Here is a 20,948-nt window from a genome sequence, read left to right on the forward strand (position 1 = left end):
ACTTAGATGCAACATGGTGAACATGTTCGTCGACCATACTGCTTTATCCTGTATACAGGGTTGCGGAGGACCTGAATCCTATTCCCTTGATGGGGTGCCATTTTTTTGTTTGTGTTTTAACTGTGTTAATCATTTTAATTGAATAAAAAATAATAATTAATTATCAAATCTTAACAAAGCACTTTGACCTGGGTTAAATTACATTTTTCTAACAGCAGACCTTAGTCTGTTAGGATATGTCAATCACACACACACACACTCAGAACAGGATGTCCACTGGGCTGCATCCTGTCACCCAATCATCCTCTAACCAACTCCAACACCATCATAACACTTGCTGCTGACACAATATCACAATGCCAACACATTTAGAACAAGAAATGTCTAAGGACGTCCAGCAACAGTAGCTCCAAGCTCTCTACCACTTCCTGTTTCAATTTCTACCAAGTGGAAAACAGTACCAGAAGTAGATTTAAACTGGAAACACTAGATTCAAGAAGAGTTTCAACACACAAGCTGTTAAACTGGTCACACCAGCAACAAATACTTACCAGAACACACACACACACTCTCTCTCTCTCTCTCTCTCTCTCTGTCTCACCCTTCAGACTGTTATCTAAATCCTGTTCCTTCAAGCTATACTCAACATATCATACACACTAATTTCCATTTACTATGTGGCTCTATGCATAATTGCACATTGAACTGGACCTTTTTAATAAATAAACATCAGTTATAGAAATCTCAACAATATTAGATGTTAACTCAGGGGTTGACATAACATCACCACAACTAACTGATCAATCAACTAATCAGTTTTTATATTAAAATTAATTTCTTTCACTTTTCATTACAAATGAAAAATGTATTCAAAAAAAGGAATGTAATTTTAACATTTCACAATATGAATAGCTATAAAATAGTTCTGTGTTTTGAAACCAATATTGTTTTAGGTGGCACGGTGGCTGCACAGGGTTAGGGTTCGATTTCCACCTTGGCAGGTTTCCTCCCAAAGTCTAAAGACATGCAGGTTAGATTAATTTGTATTCCCAAATTGCTTGTAGTGTGTGAATGTTTACTTATTCTATGCCTGTTTAGATGTTTGGATCTCTTTTAGAAATAAGTATTTGATATTTCTAACGATGCACTAAGGTATCTCATCGTTAACATAATTCGGATACAATGTAAAATATACAGTACTGAAAGTATACAAAATAGAGATCTAAATCCCTTTCGACATTCGTGACGTCACCACTTCCGGAAGTACGCAGTGTTCCAGAAACCCCAGTCCGCCTTCACGAACCAATCAGAACGCTCGGGCTGTGTTTTTTCTCCTTTTTTCTTTGAGCGTTATATTCCGCACTAAACTGTGACGTAGGTTTGAAAAACAGCCAATTGTGTGCGCGCTCGCGATACGCACTTCCGCAGTGTGGGTCACGGAGACCACGTCTCTCCCTCTGATCACTGACTTGGGTTCGGGTTCAGGCTTGACCCGCGCACGGTACTGTCAGGACTCGGGGTTTAGATGACACCATGGAAGAAAGCCGGATCCTGTGATCAGATCAGGAACATCATATGATCAAACCCCAATCCCGAGACCAGGAGCCTCTGGGAGACTCGATTAGGTAACGCTTATTAACCAATTCTAACTAAAATCCTGGATTGTGGATGTGTTGTTAATGCTGATGCCTTCACCAGGTGGTTAAACAGGCATGCAGTATCACGTGATTATCATAACAATCATTGTCATAAAGGCTGAACAGTAAAAGTCAGCTGGTGGACAAGGGAGACAGTCTGTGGGGGTTTAGAACAAACACCCAACACCTAAATGCTCTTATGTTCAGGATCAGCCTGGTAGCTCAATAGCTTAGGATATATATACAGTGTATATATATATATATATATATATATATATATATATATATATATATATATATAAAATCCTTATTCTCCCTGAAACTAAAATTTGTTATTTTGTAAATGCTTTTTTGTTATCTTTACTATTTAACAAATGACACTTGTGTGTTAAGCAGTAATCTGTTAGAAGATCTTTTGCGTGTGTGTGAGAGAGAGAGATTACATGGGGTACTTAAACGTCCAGTGTTTTTCTGAAAACTTTTAGAAAGTGTATTGCTTTTGAAATTAATTTGCTGTATTTGATGCAATAAGTAAAACTTACCTTATTATTATTATTATTATTATTATTATTATCCTTTATTGTTGTAATCTTCTATCCCGTTCATCCAGTACAGGGTCGAGGGGGTCCTTGAGCCTATCCCAATAGACTTGGTAGAATACATCCTAGACAGGGTGCCAATCAATCACAGGCCACACACACCATTGTTTAACTATACAGTATGTATCAAACAATGTAATGTTATGTTTGATATATCGTTTTATATAAACAATGTTTAACTATGTTTAACTTTACGCATCACTGTGTAACACTGTTGCAGAATTGGTAAAAGTAGGTTTGTAAAAAACCTAGGCAGGGGTCAGAGCGCAGTGTCAGCCATTTTTAGGAGCTGATATTCTAAAGTGGAATAAGTGAAAATATAAACTAACTCTTAGATTCTAGCTATCAGTCGCCAGCTCGCCAGTTGTGGTTACTTAGCTCTGCCACTTGCCACTTGTTGTGGCAGAGCAAAATAACTGGTAAAATAAACAAACAAATCATAATCTGGAGATAATAAATGTGTTTTTTGGAACTGTTGCCTAAAAGCAATATCACACTCAAGGTCATGCTGTATTGCTGGATATTAACATGGCTGTGCTTATATAGTGATCTTGCTTAATTATATAATTCTTGGCTGTTGTTTGAGTAGTGTTTGTTTGACATGGATCAGCCACAACACTAACACCGCTGCCAGGTTGGTTATCAGTTATTTACCAGTAAAGTGTTAAAATGATCATGCGCACCAAAGGCTTAGTCATGCCTGTGGGGACCAAAAGCCAGCTTTTATGGTCCGTTCACACAGTAAGCCAATGCAGAAAAATACTGAAAAAAAGTAATTGCTGCCATGATAGAAAGGCACCAAAACACCCAGCAGGTAAAGAGTCCAAGGCTGCCAAACCAACCTCCAAACTCGACCAGAACCCAATCCGATCAAGCACCCATTGGATGCACCAGGCAAACAAAAGGCGCCAAACCATCGCCAACAGCACCTAAAGGATCCGCTGCCAACGTTCTGGTTCCTGGCACCACAGCATACCCCTGTAGAGTACTTCCCCAAGGGACCAGTGCTGGGCTTAATGTTTTGCATTTTAATGTTTTGGCTGATCTGTGTATATATCTATAAATGTAGATTTTTTGTTGTTGTTTTTTCATGTAAAGCATTTATCACTGCTTTAGATTTAAATATTATCTATTTTGCTTTTATTCTGTCATTAAATGTGACTTCCAATATCCAAGTTCTATTGGTAGTAATACGAATGATGAGAAAAATTATGGAAGTAAACAGAGAACTATTCTGACAGATTCTATATTATTCTGATTTCTATTTTAAATTTTTTTAACCAGCAGGGTAAAGATGCCGATCGACAGGCAGCGGATGCGTCCATGGCTCGAGGAGCAGATAAACGGTGGTAAAATCCAGGGCCTGATCTGGGTTAATAAGGTGAGAGGGAAAAAAGGACTAGCATAACATCAAATTTATTTAATCTGTGCAAGACTATTGAAGACTATGTTCTCCCTCACATTTATTAATAGGAAGAAAAGATATTCCAGATCCCTTGGATACACGCTGCTCGGCATGGCTGGGAATTGGATAAAGACGCTCCGCTCTTTATGAACTGGGCCATTCACACAGGTATCACAATATGGGGGGTTTGCGAAGTTCTCATTGTATGTTTTATAGAAAACTTAGCTGTTTTGTCATCTTAAATGACAAACTTTATTAAAAACTTTTGAAAAGATTTTCTTTAAATGTTATGAGCATATTCTTGTTATCTCAAATGAACAGATACATGATAGATCAACATTAATAAAGTGAAGGGATTTCAAACATGTAAAATCTAAACAAAATTCTACACATTTTTTTGATAAAGTTAAAAGATATAAAGAAAACCCAAATTAATAATCCTTATACAGCCAGCAGTACTGGGCATGCTGAGGGCTGAAAGAGCAGAACATGGCAGAACAGGCAGGGGAAAAAAATGCCGAGAGGGGTTCCCTCATTATCTGTCAAAATGTTCTGGCGTCGCTTAGAAATTCATAATCTTTAAATCTGTTAACTGTAAACAAAAGTAATCTAAGACCTGCCAAGCTGGGCAACATTATGTGACGTTGAAATACATGGTGACTCATGTCTTCATCTTGCACGTTCCTATAGGAAAATACCAACCCGGAGTGAACAAACCTGACCCCAAGACATGGAAGGCGAACTTCCGCTGTGCCATGAACTCCTTGCCAGACATAGAGGAAGTAAAAGACAAAAGTATGAAAAGTGGAAGCAACGCATTCAGGATGTATCGAATGCTTTCTCCAGTAGAAAGAGCAGCCAAGAAAGGTATTGTATGTTCAGTTACATTGTGCTATGCGGCGGTTGCTTTTATCCAAGGCTTTTACACGTGTGAGGTTGAACTGAATCCAGGCATAAAGCTGTTAGTGCAGAATCTAATCCAAAGCTTTTATTTATGAGCACAGAGCACTATCACGAACATTTATTAGCCAAGGGGTACATAAGGTTCCTACTGCAGATGATTGAAATACTTAATAAAATAATTTAAAGACATCTTTTTTTTTGTTGTTGTAAATAATAATAATTTTTAAAAAAATGACATTTTCCTATTGAAAAGTCAACAAAGTTATATATGCAGTGCAAAAAAAAGTAATTTCTCCAATTGCTAAATCAATTGTTAAATAAAAGTTAAAGAGCAGAGTTAAATATGCTAAAATATTTTAAAAAGCAAGTCGGTCTAAAGAAATTGAAGTAGGTCAAATGTATCAGTCTGGAAAGGGTTACAAATCCATTTCTAAAGCTTTTGGACTCCAGCGAACCACAGCGAGAGAGCCATTATCCATAAATGGAGAAAACTTGGCACAGTGGTGAACCTTCTCAGTGTCCAGCCTACCAAAATTACTCCAAGAGCACAATGATGACTCATCCAGGAACTCATAAAAGAACTCAGAACAACTTCTACGGAACTGCAGGCATCACTTGCTTCAGTTAAGTTCCGTGTTAATGATTTAACAAGAAGAAAGAGACCGGGCAAAAATGGCATCTAATGCAAAAGCCACTGCTGACCAAAAAAGAACATAAAGGCTCGTCTCACATTTACCAAACCATTTTGATTACCCCTAAGATGTTTGGTCAAGTATTCAGTGGACTGATGAAGGTGTGTGTGTACATCTGGTGTAAAACTAGCACAGTATTTTAAAGAAAATACTGTGAATTCTTGTTGATGATAAAAAACTATTAGTATGGTGTTGGTAGTGTGATGATCTGGGGCTGTGTTGCAGCTTTGGTACCTGAATGACTCGTCATAGGAGAATGTCCAGCCATCAGTTCGTGACCTCAAGCTCAAGTGCACTTTAGCAAACACGGCAGCAAGTCACCTCTGAATGACAAAAAAAATGGTTTTGTAGTGGCCTAAATCCGGACTTAAATCTGTTCGAGATGACATTATGTTTGGAGTTGTTGCCGCCAAGGGTAGCTCAACCAATTATTTGGTTAGTGGCAATTACGTTTTCACAGAGGGTCAAGTAGGTTTAGATGACTTTTTTTTTTCCTTAAATTAAATCATAATTTAAAAGCTACATGATTTTGTTTACTCTGGTTATCTTTGTGTAATATTCAAATTTGTTTTCTTAAAATTCAGGAAGAGGGCAAATACTTTTACTGCACTGCGTTTATTTTAGTCCCAGTCTTTACAGTCTCGCTGCTGGTTAAATCCAGTCTTTAGGATTCTAACATGGTTTCATTTGGTTTAAAATGAATAGCCACGGCTTTCAGGCTCTACTAGTTGATTCTGACTTTTGATCAGTGATGGTTTTAGGCTCAGACTCTTGATAAGTTCCAATCTTTGACTTGAGTCCCTGACCTAGTCTTTAAGGCTGAATGTATATACTGTACTGTGTTTAATTTACCAAATATGATAGGTTTACTCGCACTATAGGTTTTTACTCCTTCATTCCTTCTTTTCACGCTTTACGCTTAAATCATAAAAGAAGTTAGGATTTTAACAAAATCCAATTTTCATTTACAGCAAGGTGGCGAAGTCTTACACGTTGCCAGGGCCTCTCATTTGCTCTGCTTGAGAACCTGCACAGATACTGGAATGTAGTGGGTGTTGTAGTTTCTTTTGCATGGTATCCTCCCTAGACATAAATGACCTTGGGTTTTGGGAAAGTTTGTAACAAAGAAAGAGCAATGTTAAATGAGAGCTTGAAGAAGTGACGACGCTTAGATGACTTCTGCATGAGTCTGAAGCTTGATCATAATTTCATCTCAAGTTTTAAGTTTTGCACCTGCTTGCATCTCACAGTTTTGAAAAGTCGGAAGGATACTGTGAAGCCTTTTTTTCTCTCCAAGAGATGAGTTAGAGGTAAGCAGTAATCTGTCCGCTGTTTTCCCTGCTGTGGATCGTTTCAAAGCTCTAAGTCTTCTCCAGATACACCTGTAAAAGTAGAATCAAGAGCATGTTTCTGGTGGATGTTATACCGCATAAAGAATAAACCTTAAGCGTAATTGTACCTTAGATGGAGGAGGAATTCTTGTTGATGATGAAAAATGAATCTGGATATTTATAGTGTCAGATGTCTGATTACAGCCTAATGCGGCAAAGTATTGTGATTGTGGAAGTGAAATATGGAGAACGTGTAAGGATGGGTGTTGTGCTGCTAATGTTGAGACCCAATGTTGAAAAGTGTTTCAGTGGTTTGTGTGCAAGAGATGTTGATGTGCAGGATGAACTTGTAGGGTGAAATGGTAGGATCGCTAGCTGATGTCGTTAAAGAATCCTTTGACAAAAACTAAGAACATAAAAAGATGACATACCAGAGAGATTGCAAGATAAAGGATATAAAGGCTCTTTAAGTGGAAGAAGTTGGATGGTAAAAAAAGTAACTCTCAAACATAATGCACAGTAGAGATTGTCAAACTGACTCCAAAATCTTTTTTTTTTTTTGTTTAATGTGTATGGTTGCACTGGAGGTGGTAAAATGTTGCAGTTAAACTATTCAGACGGTGGCAGGTAGCACAGCGTCCCATGTGGTAGAAGTGAATTATGACAAAACCGGGGGAAAGAATTCATATTGGATCGTGTTACTTATAAAATCGTAATACATGCAGAATCTCAATCGAATTGGCAGCAAGGTATCGGGATAATATCATATCAGTTGGCCCCTGGTGGTTCCCATCCCTAATCCACAGGTGGCAGAAATTTCTGCATTAACAAAGGAACGCCACCTTGGACAGAGAAATCTGAACCCAAAAAAACAGCACCTCCTATAGACTGAACTGACAAAAACGTGCAAAAATCAGGATAAAACAAACAAATAAACAAAAAATACGCAAATGCCGAGCAAATGGCGAGTCTCAACATGCGGAAAACAAGAGTCTTGGAAATTTCCAGTGAAAGTAATCGATCGACATCAAATAGTACCTGAACTACCTTAATATTTGTCTGATCAAATCCATTCATAATCAACATTAGATGATGGTGTGATGAACATGAGCTCTTTCATGGTTCAAAGAGGACAATCTGAACTTGCTACAGCGCTGGACCGAGTGGAGGAAATGAGCAAAATCTAGCAGCGACACTGGATTTTGTAAAAACTAACAGGCTGCACTCAAGTTATAAATGAGGCTTTTGTTGTGTGATGTCATCATGAATGAATGGAGAACACAGAGGAGTGCAACTATGAGCCAAGATAAAGCCTGGCAAATGAATACAAACTCCCAAACCTTCATGTGATGTACGTAGACTGAGGTGTGGTGTTACCGAAGAGAAGAGACCGATGAGTCAATAGAACAAATATAAGCACTAATTCTCAGTCATTTCTAAGGTGTCTCGCATGGTCATTTAATTCTTCTACATTTAAAAAAAAAAAAATGCAGTTCGACATTTTTTTAGTTTAAAGCTCTGTTTAGAAGCTGCTTACGGTTTTCAGATTCTCTTTCTTGGTTAGCTTTGGAATTTTCGGCATGGGCTCTCATGTAGTCACATTTTAAAAGCTGTTAGATGATACTGTTTGGGAATGTTCAGTCTGTAAAGCTGCTTTCCAGCAGAGGAAATAGGGAGGGGTATCCTTCTGAAAACATGTAGAGCGCTGAATGTAGGACATCAAATCTTAATGTAGTGTTTTGAGTTGGTTAGAAAGTCGAGCAGAATCTAGTCTTCAGTGTAGAGCTGTTAAATTAGTGCTCACTGTGACATCCCTGATGATGATGATGATGATGATGATGATGATGATGATGATGCATGTCAAATAAATAAATGTGTGTGTGTGTGTGTGTGTGTGTGTGTGTGTGTGTGTGTGTGTGTGTGTGTGCATATACACTGCCCGACCAAGTCACATACTGTGTTCGCCGTAGCATTGTTTCAGTAGGCTTAAGCAATGTCACAACATTTATTTCCGTCCAGAGTCGGAACATTCATTTCTCTCCAAGATCTTGTATTGACGATGGGAGAGTCAGACCACAAGTCTTTTCCATCACGTCCCAAATATTCTTAATAGGTTTAAGGTCTTCTCCGACTCTGTGTTGGCCAATCCATCTGTGAAAATGATGTGTGAAACTCTTTCACAATTTGAGCCCGATAAATCCTGGCATTGTCATCTTGTAATGTGCCCGTACAATCAGGGAAGAAAAAATGAATGCCCTTTTTTTATTTTTTATTTTTTATTTTATTTGACCCTTCTGAGACAGAGTGCCACGACTACAGGATATGTCTCAAGCCATGGTTGTGTAATAAATAAGAAGCTACTTGTTTTAATCAATCCCTGCAGCAATTATTCAATGGAAGCCACTAAACTATCTTAGTCATCCAGGTGGTGACCTTTTTTTTTTTTCCTTTTTTTTTTGGGGCAAGGCAGTTGTACTTTGTAACTTTGTACACTGTGTCAAAGTCTCGAGCCACCCCACCTCTTTATAATTCCGAAGTACTGAAAAACACAGAAAGGTTAAACTGCTCAAGTTTAGTGCCAGAATTCATCATTAAACAATTCGACTCTGATGTAAAAATTTAGTCATACAATCATAGAATGTTTACGAAGCTAATATAGCAGAGACAGCTAGCTAACAAAACAAGGACCTCCTGTGGTGGCGTTAGGTTCCTGAAGTCTACTAACACTTTGTACTGGTCCCTTTGTCAGCTCTTGTTCAAGGCGATGTTGTTTCCATTATGCAAATCAGCTATTTACATACAGGAGAGACCGCCTGCTAACTCATCCTTAACATCCATACCCCCACTTTAACAAGGTAACATATGTCTAGTATGTACAGTCGTGGCCAAAAGTTTTGAGAATGACACAAATATTAGTTTTCACAAAGTTTGCTGCTAAACTGCTTTTAGATCTTTGTTTCAGTTGTTTCTGTGATGTACTGAAATATAGTTACAAGCACTTCATACGTTTCAAAGGCTTTTATCGACAATTACATGACATTTTTGCAGAGAGTCAGTATTTGCCGTGTTGGTCCTTCTTTTTCAGGACGTCTGCAATTCGACTGGGCATGCTCTCAATCAACTTCTGGGCCAAATCCTGACTGATAGCAACCCATTCTTTCATAATCACTTCTTGGAGTTTGTCAAAATTAGTGGGTTTTTGTTTGTCCACCCGCCTCTTGAGGATTGACCACAAGTTCTCAATGGGATTAAGATCTGGGGAGTTTCCAGCCCATGGGCCCAAAATTTCAACGTTTTGGTCACCGAGCCACTTAGTTATCACTTTTGCCTTATGGCACGATGCTCCATCGTGCTGGAAAATGCATTGTTCTTCACCAAACTGTTGTTGGATTGTTGGAAGAAGTTGCTGTTGAAGGGGGTTTTGGTACCATTCTTTATTCATGGCTGTGTTTTTGGGCAAAATTGTGAGTGAGCCCACTCCCTTGGATGAGAAGCAACCCCACACATGAATGGTTTCAGGATGCTTTACTGTTGGCATGACACTGGACTGATGGTAGCGCTCACTTTTTCTTCTCCGGACAAGCCTTTTTCCAGATGCCCTAAACAATCGGAAAGGGGCTTCATCGGATAATATGACTTTGCCCCAGTCTTCAGCAGTCCATTCACCATACTTTCTGCAGAAGATCAATCTGTCCCTGATGTTTTTTTTGGAAAGAAGTGGCTTCATTGCTGCCCTTCTTGACACCAGGCCATCTTCCAAAAGTCTTCGCCTCACTGTGCGTGCAGATACGCTCACACCTGCCTGCTGCCATTCCTAAGCATGCTCTGCACTGATGGCACTCCGATCCCGCAGCTGAATCCTCATTAGGAGACGATCCTGGCAGTTGCTGGACTTTCTTGGACGCCCTGAAGCCTTCTTGACAAGAATTGAAACTCTTTCCTTAAAGTTCTTGATGATCCTATAAATTGTTGATTTAGGTGCAATCTTGGTAGCCACAATATCCTTGCCTGTGAAGCCATTTTTATGCAACGCAATGATGGCTGCACGCGTTTCTTTGCAGGTCACCATGGTTAACAATGGAAGAACAATGATTTCAAGCATCACCCTCCTTTTAACATGTCAAGTCTGCCATTCTAACCCAATCAGCCTGACATAATGATCTCCAGCCTTGTGCTCGTCAACATCCTCACCTGAGTTAACAAGACGATTACTAAAATGATCTCAGCAGGTTCTTTAATGATAGCAATGAAATGCAGTGGAAAGGTTTTTTTGGAATGAAGTTAATTTTCATGGCAAAGAAGGACTATGCAATTCATCTCCTCACTCTTTATAACATTCTGGAGTATATGCAAATTGCTATTATAAAAACTTAAGCAGCAACTTTTCCAATTTCCAATATTTATGTAATTCTCAAAACTTTTGGCCACGACTGTATGTGTTAAGGATCCTGCTGAAATCCCCCTCAGGTCAAGTAACTTCACTTCAGTCTCACTCCTTTTTCAAACGCGCTGTTTCAGTGTCTGTAGCATCAAATGCAAATGAGATACCATCCCCTTATATCTTTTTGTTTTAAAAGTGCAAAAAAATAAAAATAAATCTAGCCTATCAGAACAGGATTTTTTTTTTCTCGTATGCCTAAAAAAGGAAGGGGGAAATCCTGTAGCCACCAACTTATTGTGTGTGTGGATGCAGCTGTTGATTCGCAATAACATTCTAAATATTAAACAATTTATAGATAGAAATTTAACCGAAATAAAGCTAACCATTCTGCCATTTGGGTTTTTTAATGAATTATTTTTTTTATTAAGGACCAAAGAAGCCTAGGCTAGCCATATTAGCCAGACATGAAATAAAACGGCTACGAGACAGGAAATACAAGCGCTATACAAATTGCTACTCCTTTTTCCTTCTCGTCATGACTGACGTTGATCCCGGTGGTAACTTTAAAGGGAAAGTTCGTGAAAATTTGTGAATGGCCAAAGAAAAATTATCAAGTGAATTTTGGATAAGCCTTTGCGAGTTCCCCTTAGGTCAAAAACAACAGTGCTGTTAATTAAAATTTTATTTTAATAATTTTTTTTTTATATTATATTTAAAAAAATGTATATTTTTTTTATTTCTAACAGCAGCTCAGACTGTAGCGCAGGGTAGCATTAATGCGCTTAATCTGAATAATGTTCTGTTTCCATAGCAACGGCTCATTCACAGGGACTTGTACTGGTCTCACATCTGCATTCTAAATATGTGTGTGAGGTTTTTGGTAAGGAGATGTTTATTTTAGATGTTTTTGGGAGCAGTCTCCAGTGTCATGCACTTGTGTGAACTTAGGGCAGTGTGTATGATGCAAGAGAGAAAATGTTTACACTAATGGTGCTCCGATCTGTCTTTTTTGGGCCGTCCGATAACGACTTTATTTTTTTATTTGTTTATTGTGTAGTATTGTTCATTTTAATTACCATTTATTGCTGTAAAAAAACTATCCTAAACTCAATTCAATTCAATTTCATTTGTATAGCACTTGTCATTGTCGCAAGCTTCAGTTTATAAGAAATGTGAATGTGTATGAATCAAAATGATCAGATTGTCCCTGTCGCCCGGGCCGAGGGTGACAGTGGCAAGGAAAACTCCCTGAGATGGTAATAGGAAGAAACCTTGAGAGGAACCGGACTCAACAGGGAACCCATCCTCATCTGGGTGAAACAGAGAGCAGGAATTGATCTGCATTCATACTGTGTGTCAGGTGGCAGGCAGTTCAGCTATAACAGTTAATGTTATTTGATGTTAATATGGAGTCCAGGTAGTTATTGGAGACTCAGGTAGACTTTTAGGAAATTCCAGTCTTGAACTATTGAGCGACTGCAGTCAAGTCCTCAGGGAAACGGCGATCAACACCAGTTGCTAAACAGCAGTGGATAAACATAATTATAATGCAAAATAAACTTTTGTTTATTGGATGGTAAGATATGCACATATTCCATCATCATATTATTTCATGGAAATTAAAAAAAGAAGCTAAAACCAATTGAATAGCCTATGCTCGAGTAAAAAAGCAAAAAAAAAAAAAAGTACATTCCTTAACTAGCATCAACAGTCTCTGACAAACGCTAAAATGCTTATTTAAAACGAGACTGTTCTACTATACTGTAACTATAACTACACGTTATGACATGTGGCACATGAAACAAGCGAGTGCAGCAATGAATAACAGATCGAAGCTCTGATATGTGTGTTTACTTAAAAACCTTCAGTGCAGTCAGTTTGTCGAGCCAGTTATGGTTACTCATTGGTAAGCACTGAGGACAGGCATTTCGTTATAAATATTAAAAACTGCATTTTTAAGAGACAATCTGTTCCTCTTATCATACAGAATGTGTCCAGATGTGCTGAATAGTTGCTCACTGTCAGCCCGCATGCAGCCCGAGCTTAAACCCGGCTTGTCTCACCCAGATCTGGAAACTGCTCTTTATTTCTCTTTTCATTAAGATTTTTGTGATAATAGATTTTGCCTTTTCATCAACAAAGTTCGAGCTTTTTGAGCGCTTATGATATAGGTGGGTGAGTGAGGGGCGTCTTATAAGATTTAGCTGCTGACTTTGCGGATAACTTTTCATACCCGGACTGTTAACGCTGCGTTGTTTTTAACCTGCAAATAAGGTTTGTTTTGTGTTCAAGCTTTTGGCAGACGTTCCCTCACCTGGTTTGCATATTGCAAATGCTAGGTCTTTTAAAAAGACTTGGTAATAATTCCCAGCCTGGTGAGGGCATGATGCAGGAGACACAAATATAACCAGGAGAATCTCTACACCGGACATCTTAAGAACACTGTTTTAATATTGTCTACCTTGTCACATTACAAAAGGCTGACCGTCAAGTAAAAACCCCTTTAAGTCTTGTAATTAATGTGTAACTAATGTGACCTCATATAAGCAGAAACCCTTCCCCAGCTTATTGCTTGGAGCATTACCAAACTCATTTTAGGGGAGCTTTTAGACCTGCGTTAACTGGTTAAAAAAGTAAATAAAATATAGGACCTTTAATATACTGTAAACAGTCTAAGCATGGGGAAAAAGTGAGTACTGTTTCTATTTGCCTGTATCTGCAAACCTTTCACGTTACAGCACAAATCATGCCTGGCTGCTGTTGTCCTGATGTGCTGTTTATTACAGCAGTGTAAAAGTGGTGCTAGTGGTTGTATAGCCAACCAGCCAGCAATTATTAACTATCTAGATAAAACACAGCGTGAAGTGCAGGAACACACAGTTCTGGCTGCTCTTGGTGTGTATTTTTAAGTCTCCATCAGGATGTCTGCCAGTCTGTCTGACATTCATATAAGTGAGATATTTTAAGAGCAAGTGACTGACTGTAAGATTTACGAGGAGCATTCATGTCAAACCGGGACTTGTGCTGAAAGTTCTGGTGAGCAGTGGTCGTAAAAGCGATTGACATTTACAGAAGACTTTAAGCACAGTGGAGTAATGAGACTCTTAGGCTCTTAGCCACAGTAAAACATTTAAATGGTGCAAACGTTTTAAAGAAGGCTGCGCCTCCGTGAATGATGATCCCGGAGACCACTGCAGTCGTTTCGGTGAACATTCAGCGGGTGGAACACCAAATCCTAAAAAATCGACTAAGAACTTGTCACCAACTTGTGGAAAAGACGCTCTTGTCTGTGGGAACTGTACACACGATCATTCACCAACACCACTTGCACATCATAGGAACTCGGCTGGGAGTCGAGCCAAGCCATTTCCACATGTTTGGGCCATTAAAGGAGTTCCTGGGAGGCCAGCGTTTTAGATGTGAAGTGAAACTGTGTTCTGTATAATGAAAAGTCCCAGTTAGACTTGAACAACCCTTGCATTTGGAATTGTCATCATAACCAGCAGATGATCTGTTGACATTTTGGAAGTGGTCTAAAATATCTGAAATAGTTTTTCTTCTTGTTTAAAGTATTAGGCTCCTTGCGGGGCGTCTCCGGCATGCCTGTGGTATCTAATTCAACTCCTTATTATGTTACCTGTGTGTATTTATTTTCATCTGACCATTACAACAAGATAACTGACCTATACAGCATTTATTTTTGTAACTGCATAAGTGAGCAGCCAGAACACCTACTGTATAAGGTTTAATGTGTTCTCTAGACGTTTAAAAAAAAATACTTCCACAGGATCCAAACTGACAAAACGTCCTCAAGGTAGTATTTTTAAATAAAAATCTGCAACTTCAAGTCTTGTCTTTATTGTGTGTGTTTTAGCAAAGAAGAAAAAGATGGAACGCGAGGCAAAAGCAAAAGTAAGTGCACCCAGTTTTAGTTTGAGAAAATATAGAGAATGTGTTTTAAAATGAACTGAAACACAAACATTACGTCATTATTAAATTCCGTGGGGTGTAAATCTGTAGGGCCCTACACAGAGACGGAAAGCCAAAAACAGCGAGCTGGAGAAAGAGCTGCAGTTAAAGGAAGACACGCTGCCAGACAGCACTGTTTTATTAACAGGTTAGGTTCTCAGATCACATGGCATCCACCTTGCCTTTTTTCCTTATTTTCTGTCTTTGTTTTTGCTTTGATCAGTACTAATTTAGCATGAAGATCAAAATGTGATCAGGTCCTGACATTTTTTTTTTCTTTTTCTCTGCAGAACCGGATCGAAGCCAGGCCTCAACCAGATCTGAACCAGATCGCAGTTCGCCAAATAAGACGACGATAAGCTATCTACCCGACATCTGTGCCGTGGTGGAGGTCACCACCGAGAACGAGGAGTCAGCAGTCAGCTCCACTCAGATCCCCTACAACTTGCAGATCTCCCCCGCATCATGTTACGTTGGTACGTTCCGTTTGTACACACTCACTCTGAGGGTTTATTGGGTCCAGGGTTTTTTTAAATCAGATTTTTGTGGCATGGTAAAACTTTTTCTTCGTGCCCCAAATGTTTTCTTAATACATACTGCCAGTAAAAAGATTTTAAACCCCCCATATAAACATTTCTGGTTAAACTTTATGTAATGGGTTCATGTTTTTTTTATTATTATTAATTAATTTAGTTAGTTTAGAGATATCTTTATTTGTTTTCTGGTTTATTTTTGTAGAATTGGACATGATTTAGTTTTTATTGTATTTATGTTTAAAGATACAAATTTTATTTTAAAAAAATGTATAATTTTTTTGTATAAAGTGTTTTAGGGTTAGATGTTTAGTTTTTAGGTTTGGAAATATCTTCTATTTGTAGTTTTTTTTTATATGTTTTAGTACGATTTTATATTGATGGTTTAATCTTGTTTTCTGTCTTTTTCAGATTTATGTTTTACACTCATTTTATGTTTTTCTTTTTCAATTCTTTTTTTAGTTTAGTTTTTATTTTAGTGTGTGCTTTAGAATGACAAAATCAGAAGTAAGAAATGGGAACTGAGAAATTTGTGTATATATACAGTATATAAAAAAAATAAAACCAGATTGTTATAAAACAGTATTGTTTCCATAGCAACAGCTCGTTCACATGGATGAGTACAGCACATAAGTTGCTACACAAAGGCATTAAAAACGTCTGTAATCATTGATATGGTGACATTTTCGGAAATGTGCACTGAAATAATTGTGTGGTGTAAAAGAGGAATAAAACGCTTCAAAGTGCAGTTACAGAAAGGTAAAGCACGCTAGCAGAAACATCGCTGAGTTTCTTGTGTAAAAGAACTGAAAGAAGAACTGAAAAGTGCAGTAAATGTCTTTTGAATTATACAGAACAAGAACAAGTCAGTGATCTGGAACTGTTTGCTTTTTACGTGGGTGAAGATTCTACAGCTGTGGACCCTCGTATAGTTTAAATGTAAAGACGTTGTTGAAGTACAATACCAGTAGATAGATAATTATTAAAGATTATATACGCCAGTGAGGCATCGCTTCTATTTCATCTTCCTCTGTGTGTGGCAAAATCACAACTTCATGCCAAGCCACTGAGGAAGTAGCCCTCCACTCACCACTCACCAGCAGCTTCACCCCATCTGTTAAAGCGGTTTCATTGGGTTACTTTCCACCCCACTCACTTCCTCCGAATAACAGACACGATTTAAACAGAATTACATGTTTTTATACATTTATTTTTTATGCTTGTATTTTTTTTCTTGTTTTTTTTAGCATGCTTTTTAATATGTATAAAGAAATTTCTAGTTTTTGGTCATAGTGTCGGTACTTTTTCAAATTGTTTTATAGCATGTTTTAAATAGATTTTTTTTTTTTAACATTGGTTGGTTTTTTTTATAGTTGAAATTCCTCCTTTTTGGTTTAAGCATATTCTAAGTTTCACTTTATAGATTTATTATTATTTTTTTTTTTTTGGTGTGTCTTCTTTCCTGATCCAGGTTTAATGATGTTTTTAGTGTTTTTCTTATGTTTCTATGTTTTTCTAGTTTATCGGTAGACAGTGGTTAGCCTTGCACCTCCTGGGTTCGATTTCCACCATGTTGTCATTTGTTCGTGGTGTGGTCCATTATGTTTGGAGATGCTTTTACTAGTGCTGAACAATTAATTGCATAAAAATAGTCTTATTTAAGATTGTTTTTTTTTATATCTATAATTTTCAGTGGATGTATAAAATTCCCTTAAATGAGATCATCTGTCCAGTTATTTGCTCGTATTTTGGATGAATACATTTAAATAAAGAATAGTACTTTCACATATCACAGTTTAAATCCCAATGACAGTAGTTTTTAATATATATATATATATATATTTTTTTTTTTAGTTTAGGGATTTTTTTGGTTGATGTTAGTAATTATTTATTTTAGTTTTTAGTCTTTTTTTCACGGTTAGAAATATTTCAATTTATGTTACTTAACATGTTTTGAATTGGGTATATATTTCTAATTTTCTTTGTAGCATTGATCGGTTTGGTGTTGCATTTTGTTTTTTTGTAGTTTGCAGTGAATTTTGGTTTTATTTATATAATTTTTTGTTTGTTTTTTGTGTAAATGTAATCGGTAATCCACAGCCATGTGGAACTTCTCTGCCTAGTAATAGATCACCACACTAAGTTTGACTCTTTGTTGTTTCTCTTGAACAGACAGCGATGCTGAGAGCACACACAGCGAGGAAGACTCGGAGGTGTGTAAACTCACACTGCACTCACCCTGATCAGCCTTTTATACACAGCCGATAACCAAGACTTGCATCATTCACTTGTTTCATCACTTTTTAAACTTCAATTACAACAGATTATATATATATATATATATATATATATATATATATATATATATATATATATATATATATATATAAGAATCATGTATATAAAAAGTAAAAGTAGTCCGAGCACAAGAAAAAGGGTGGCTGAATTTTTTTTTATGTCATTTTAATAGTGTATTTTTTAGTCGTCTTTCTGTTTAAGAAGAGATTTAAGATTTGTGTTGATATTTAAATATATCTTTACCTTGAATGTATTTTTATACAATTAAAAGTGTTATAAGTTTGGATTATCAGAATTTCTTTTTCATTTTTAGCTTCAAGCATTTTTAAGGCTTATTATTATTGTTATTATAAGTTTTTTGTATTAATATATTTTTTACACTCATAACTATAAAAACTAGAATAGAATCGCTTTAGTTTCAGTTTCAAATATTGTTACCTTTAGAGATACATACAGTATATTAGATTAGCATTTTGCTTTAAACTTTAAAGCTCTTAGTGTGAATTTGTAGTTCTCCTGACGCTGCCCGCATGTACTTTCAGTTTAGTTGTTTGTTCCCCTCCTAATTTTGGAGTTGCACAGAGTGTTATTTAAAACCAGGTGTTAAAAACAGAATTAAAAATAGACCTATGGTGGTAGAAGTCATGGTCTTTCACATCGCCAGTTTTGCCAGTCACCAAATGAACACAGTCATGTCTCTGAACGGATGAACCTAAATCATTGTTTTTAATGTCGTGTTGTCACACAGCTTTTGATGTTTATGTGAATAACAGTGTGTGTTTAGTAGCCTTGCCGTGCATATTCGAGGTTTTCCTACAATAAATCCTACAATAATTAGCTTATGTAACGTCCCAGGTGTGTTCAAACAGGGACAACGGCAAATAACAAACTTTATTGTGCGTTAAATTCTGTTTTAAATAGCTGATAAAAATGAAAGTAGTTCTGCTCTCTGAACACGATGGAACGTTAAATAATCTGTACTTTTCTTTCCCCAGCTCCAGCCTCAGGACTTGTCCGTCAGTTCGAGAAAGTCTTGCTCCTCAGTGCTCAGGATAGCACCCAGCCTCCTGGAAAAAACACACTCGTTACTGGCAGAAAAGTCGAACTTCTGGGTGACGAGCTGCCGAGAGGATTCGCCCATGATCAGCTACGACATGGAGCCCTGGCGTCCCTTCATCCCCGCCCTCACCTTCGACTTCAGCACCAGCTCCACGGCACGCGCTAGTGTCATTATGAAGGCCATGGACCTTTCCTCTAAAAAGACGTAGAAGACGGAATTTGCGCTGAACAGCTGCTCTGCTGCATGTCTTTTTTTTTTTTTTTTTTCCTCCTGTCCTTTTCATCGCTGTCCTTGGAGAGGTGCAGTAAAAGGTGTTTTTTTGTTTTGTTTTTTCCCCTTTCCCTTTATTTCTTTTCCTGGTGCTATTTTCAATCCCTGGAAGCGTGTAAGGAGTAACTTTTATCTGAATGTAAGGCCATGCAAAGTTAAAAAAGCTACAAGTATACAAGTTGTCTTTATATAGCAATAACATTAAAGTCGTGTCTCCCGAGTTAGCAGCTAGGATCATTTCAGAGCGGATTATCTTTAATCCTAAAATATTTAACTTGAACATGTTTCTGCACCATCTAGTATTTTATAGCCCTGTCAGGATTGGAATGTTTTAGCTGTCCACTTATAAAATAACAAGCAACACTTGTTAACACACTTTAATTTAACTAAAGATAAATATACAAAAATTTTCAATCGCGTTTTCTGGCGATAAATCGAGATGTCGGGTATAACATCATCATCACGTACTTATTCAACACTACAGTATTTTTTCATTTTTCCGTTAATGTAGAAAACCTAAGCTATTTAATTTTGCATGGCCTAAACCAGACATACCTCAGCTAAACAGTACGTTTAAAAAGAAAAAAGAAAAAAAGAACAAAAATCATGGAATTACCTCAGAGACTTATCTACGGTTCATTGCACTTGAAGTGAAGTATTAATTACAGGAGCACAGATCTTAGATTTTGGGACAGGTCCTCATCAAAACCAGCTTTCAGAGTAGCGAGTGGGGATGCATCGATAGCGACCCTGGTACTAGGTATCGGTTTACCTGAATTACTCATAAAACATGCTCCAGTATCGTTGTCCGTTACAGTTGTTCATAATTTGTGACATAAGCCTATGGTGTAGAATCTTCCTACAATACAGTTAACCCTGATAAATCGATTACTTATAGGATTTAAAGGGCACCTATTATGCAAAGTTCACCTTTTTTTGTCATTTTTAGACATGGCTGGGTCTCCAGTGTGTGCATTAAAAAGGGAGACGGAAATCCATTTCCATGTTTGTATTGGTCAGGGTTTAAACAAGCCAATTAGATTCCCCTCACCTATTGTGACCTCATATAAGAAGATCTTAGCCCCTGGCTTGTTGCTCAGCTTTGCTGTTCTCTATGGGGTGTGGTTCAGCAGTAGCTCATTTACATAGACACATAAGAGAAGTAACAAATGGGGCATTAACACACACACCCACACACACACACACACACACACAAGAAATGGTCACACCATAACAGTGTAAACCTACAAACCACAATGAGTTCATCAATAAGAGCACACAGACGCAGCCGACATACACAAGGCTAATGCTCATGCTCCCTGATTAATCAGTACCCAGTAGGTTAATCATTTTGGTAACAGTATCTCTATCAACAAGTACCGCAAACGAAGTGAATCAGGTATCGATGTGTCCCTAGTAGTGAAGTTGTGTTTACATTTCTCAGGTAAGAGTAATGTTAATAATACAATAGCACAGATTGTATCATAGAATCCTAGAAAGGTTTTATAAGAAATGCTAATGCTATATCGTTAATGCTAATAGGTGGCCTGGTGTAAAGCAAAGTCGATGGTGTTAAACAAGACAATGATAGATGGATAGAATCGATAGAACTTCACCTATAATAGGCAGAGAGTTCGTAGTTTACTGAAAGTTTTAACATTTAACATTTCTAACAAGACAAAATAAGAATACATGGATATAAGGGAGGTGAACAGAGCACATGAGTGGGACGTAGCAGGGCAGTTAGATGGGAACGTTCCAGATACAAACGCAAGCACTGAGTGGAATTAATGTGGTACAGTACAGTGCAGTACAAACATTAAACAGAGCGTGAAAAATGAAAAATTAACAGAAGTGAAATGGCAGCGCA

At 37.5% G+C, this 20,948-nt stretch overlaps 1 protein-coding gene across 2 annotated transcripts; it reads left to right on the forward strand.

The window, feature by feature from the left end:
• The first annotated feature begins 1,373 nt into the window (after positions 1-1,373).
• irf2a (interferon regulatory factor 2a) lies at positions 1,374-19,680 on the forward strand. 2 transcript variants are annotated; one of them, XM_053502334.1, is made up of 9 exons: positions 1,374-1,625; positions 3,521-3,617; positions 3,710-3,809; positions 4,332-4,508; positions 14,823-14,860; positions 14,969-15,065; positions 15,208-15,393; positions 17,623-17,663; positions 18,744-19,680. In XM_053502334.1, the coding sequence occupies exons 1-9, from the start codon at positions 1,576-1,578 to the stop codon at positions 19,014-19,016; spliced, it is 1,059 nt and encodes a 352-aa protein (XP_053358309.1). In that variant the 5' UTR covers positions 1,374-1,575; the 3' UTR covers positions 19,017-19,680. The 2 variants fall into 2 exon arrangements, with proteins under 2 accessions (XP_053358309.1, XP_053358310.1); XM_053502335.1 differs by having other exon boundaries at positions 3,524-3,617.
• Positions 19,681-20,948: the final 1,268 nt, after the last annotated feature.

Source organism: Clarias gariepinus, chromosome 8 (assembly GCF_024256425.1).
Source record: "Clarias gariepinus isolate MV-2021 ecotype Netherlands chromosome 8, CGAR_prim_01v2, whole genome shotgun sequence".
Taxonomy (NCBI): domain Eukaryota; kingdom Metazoa; phylum Chordata; class Actinopteri; order Siluriformes; family Clariidae; genus Clarias; species Clarias gariepinus.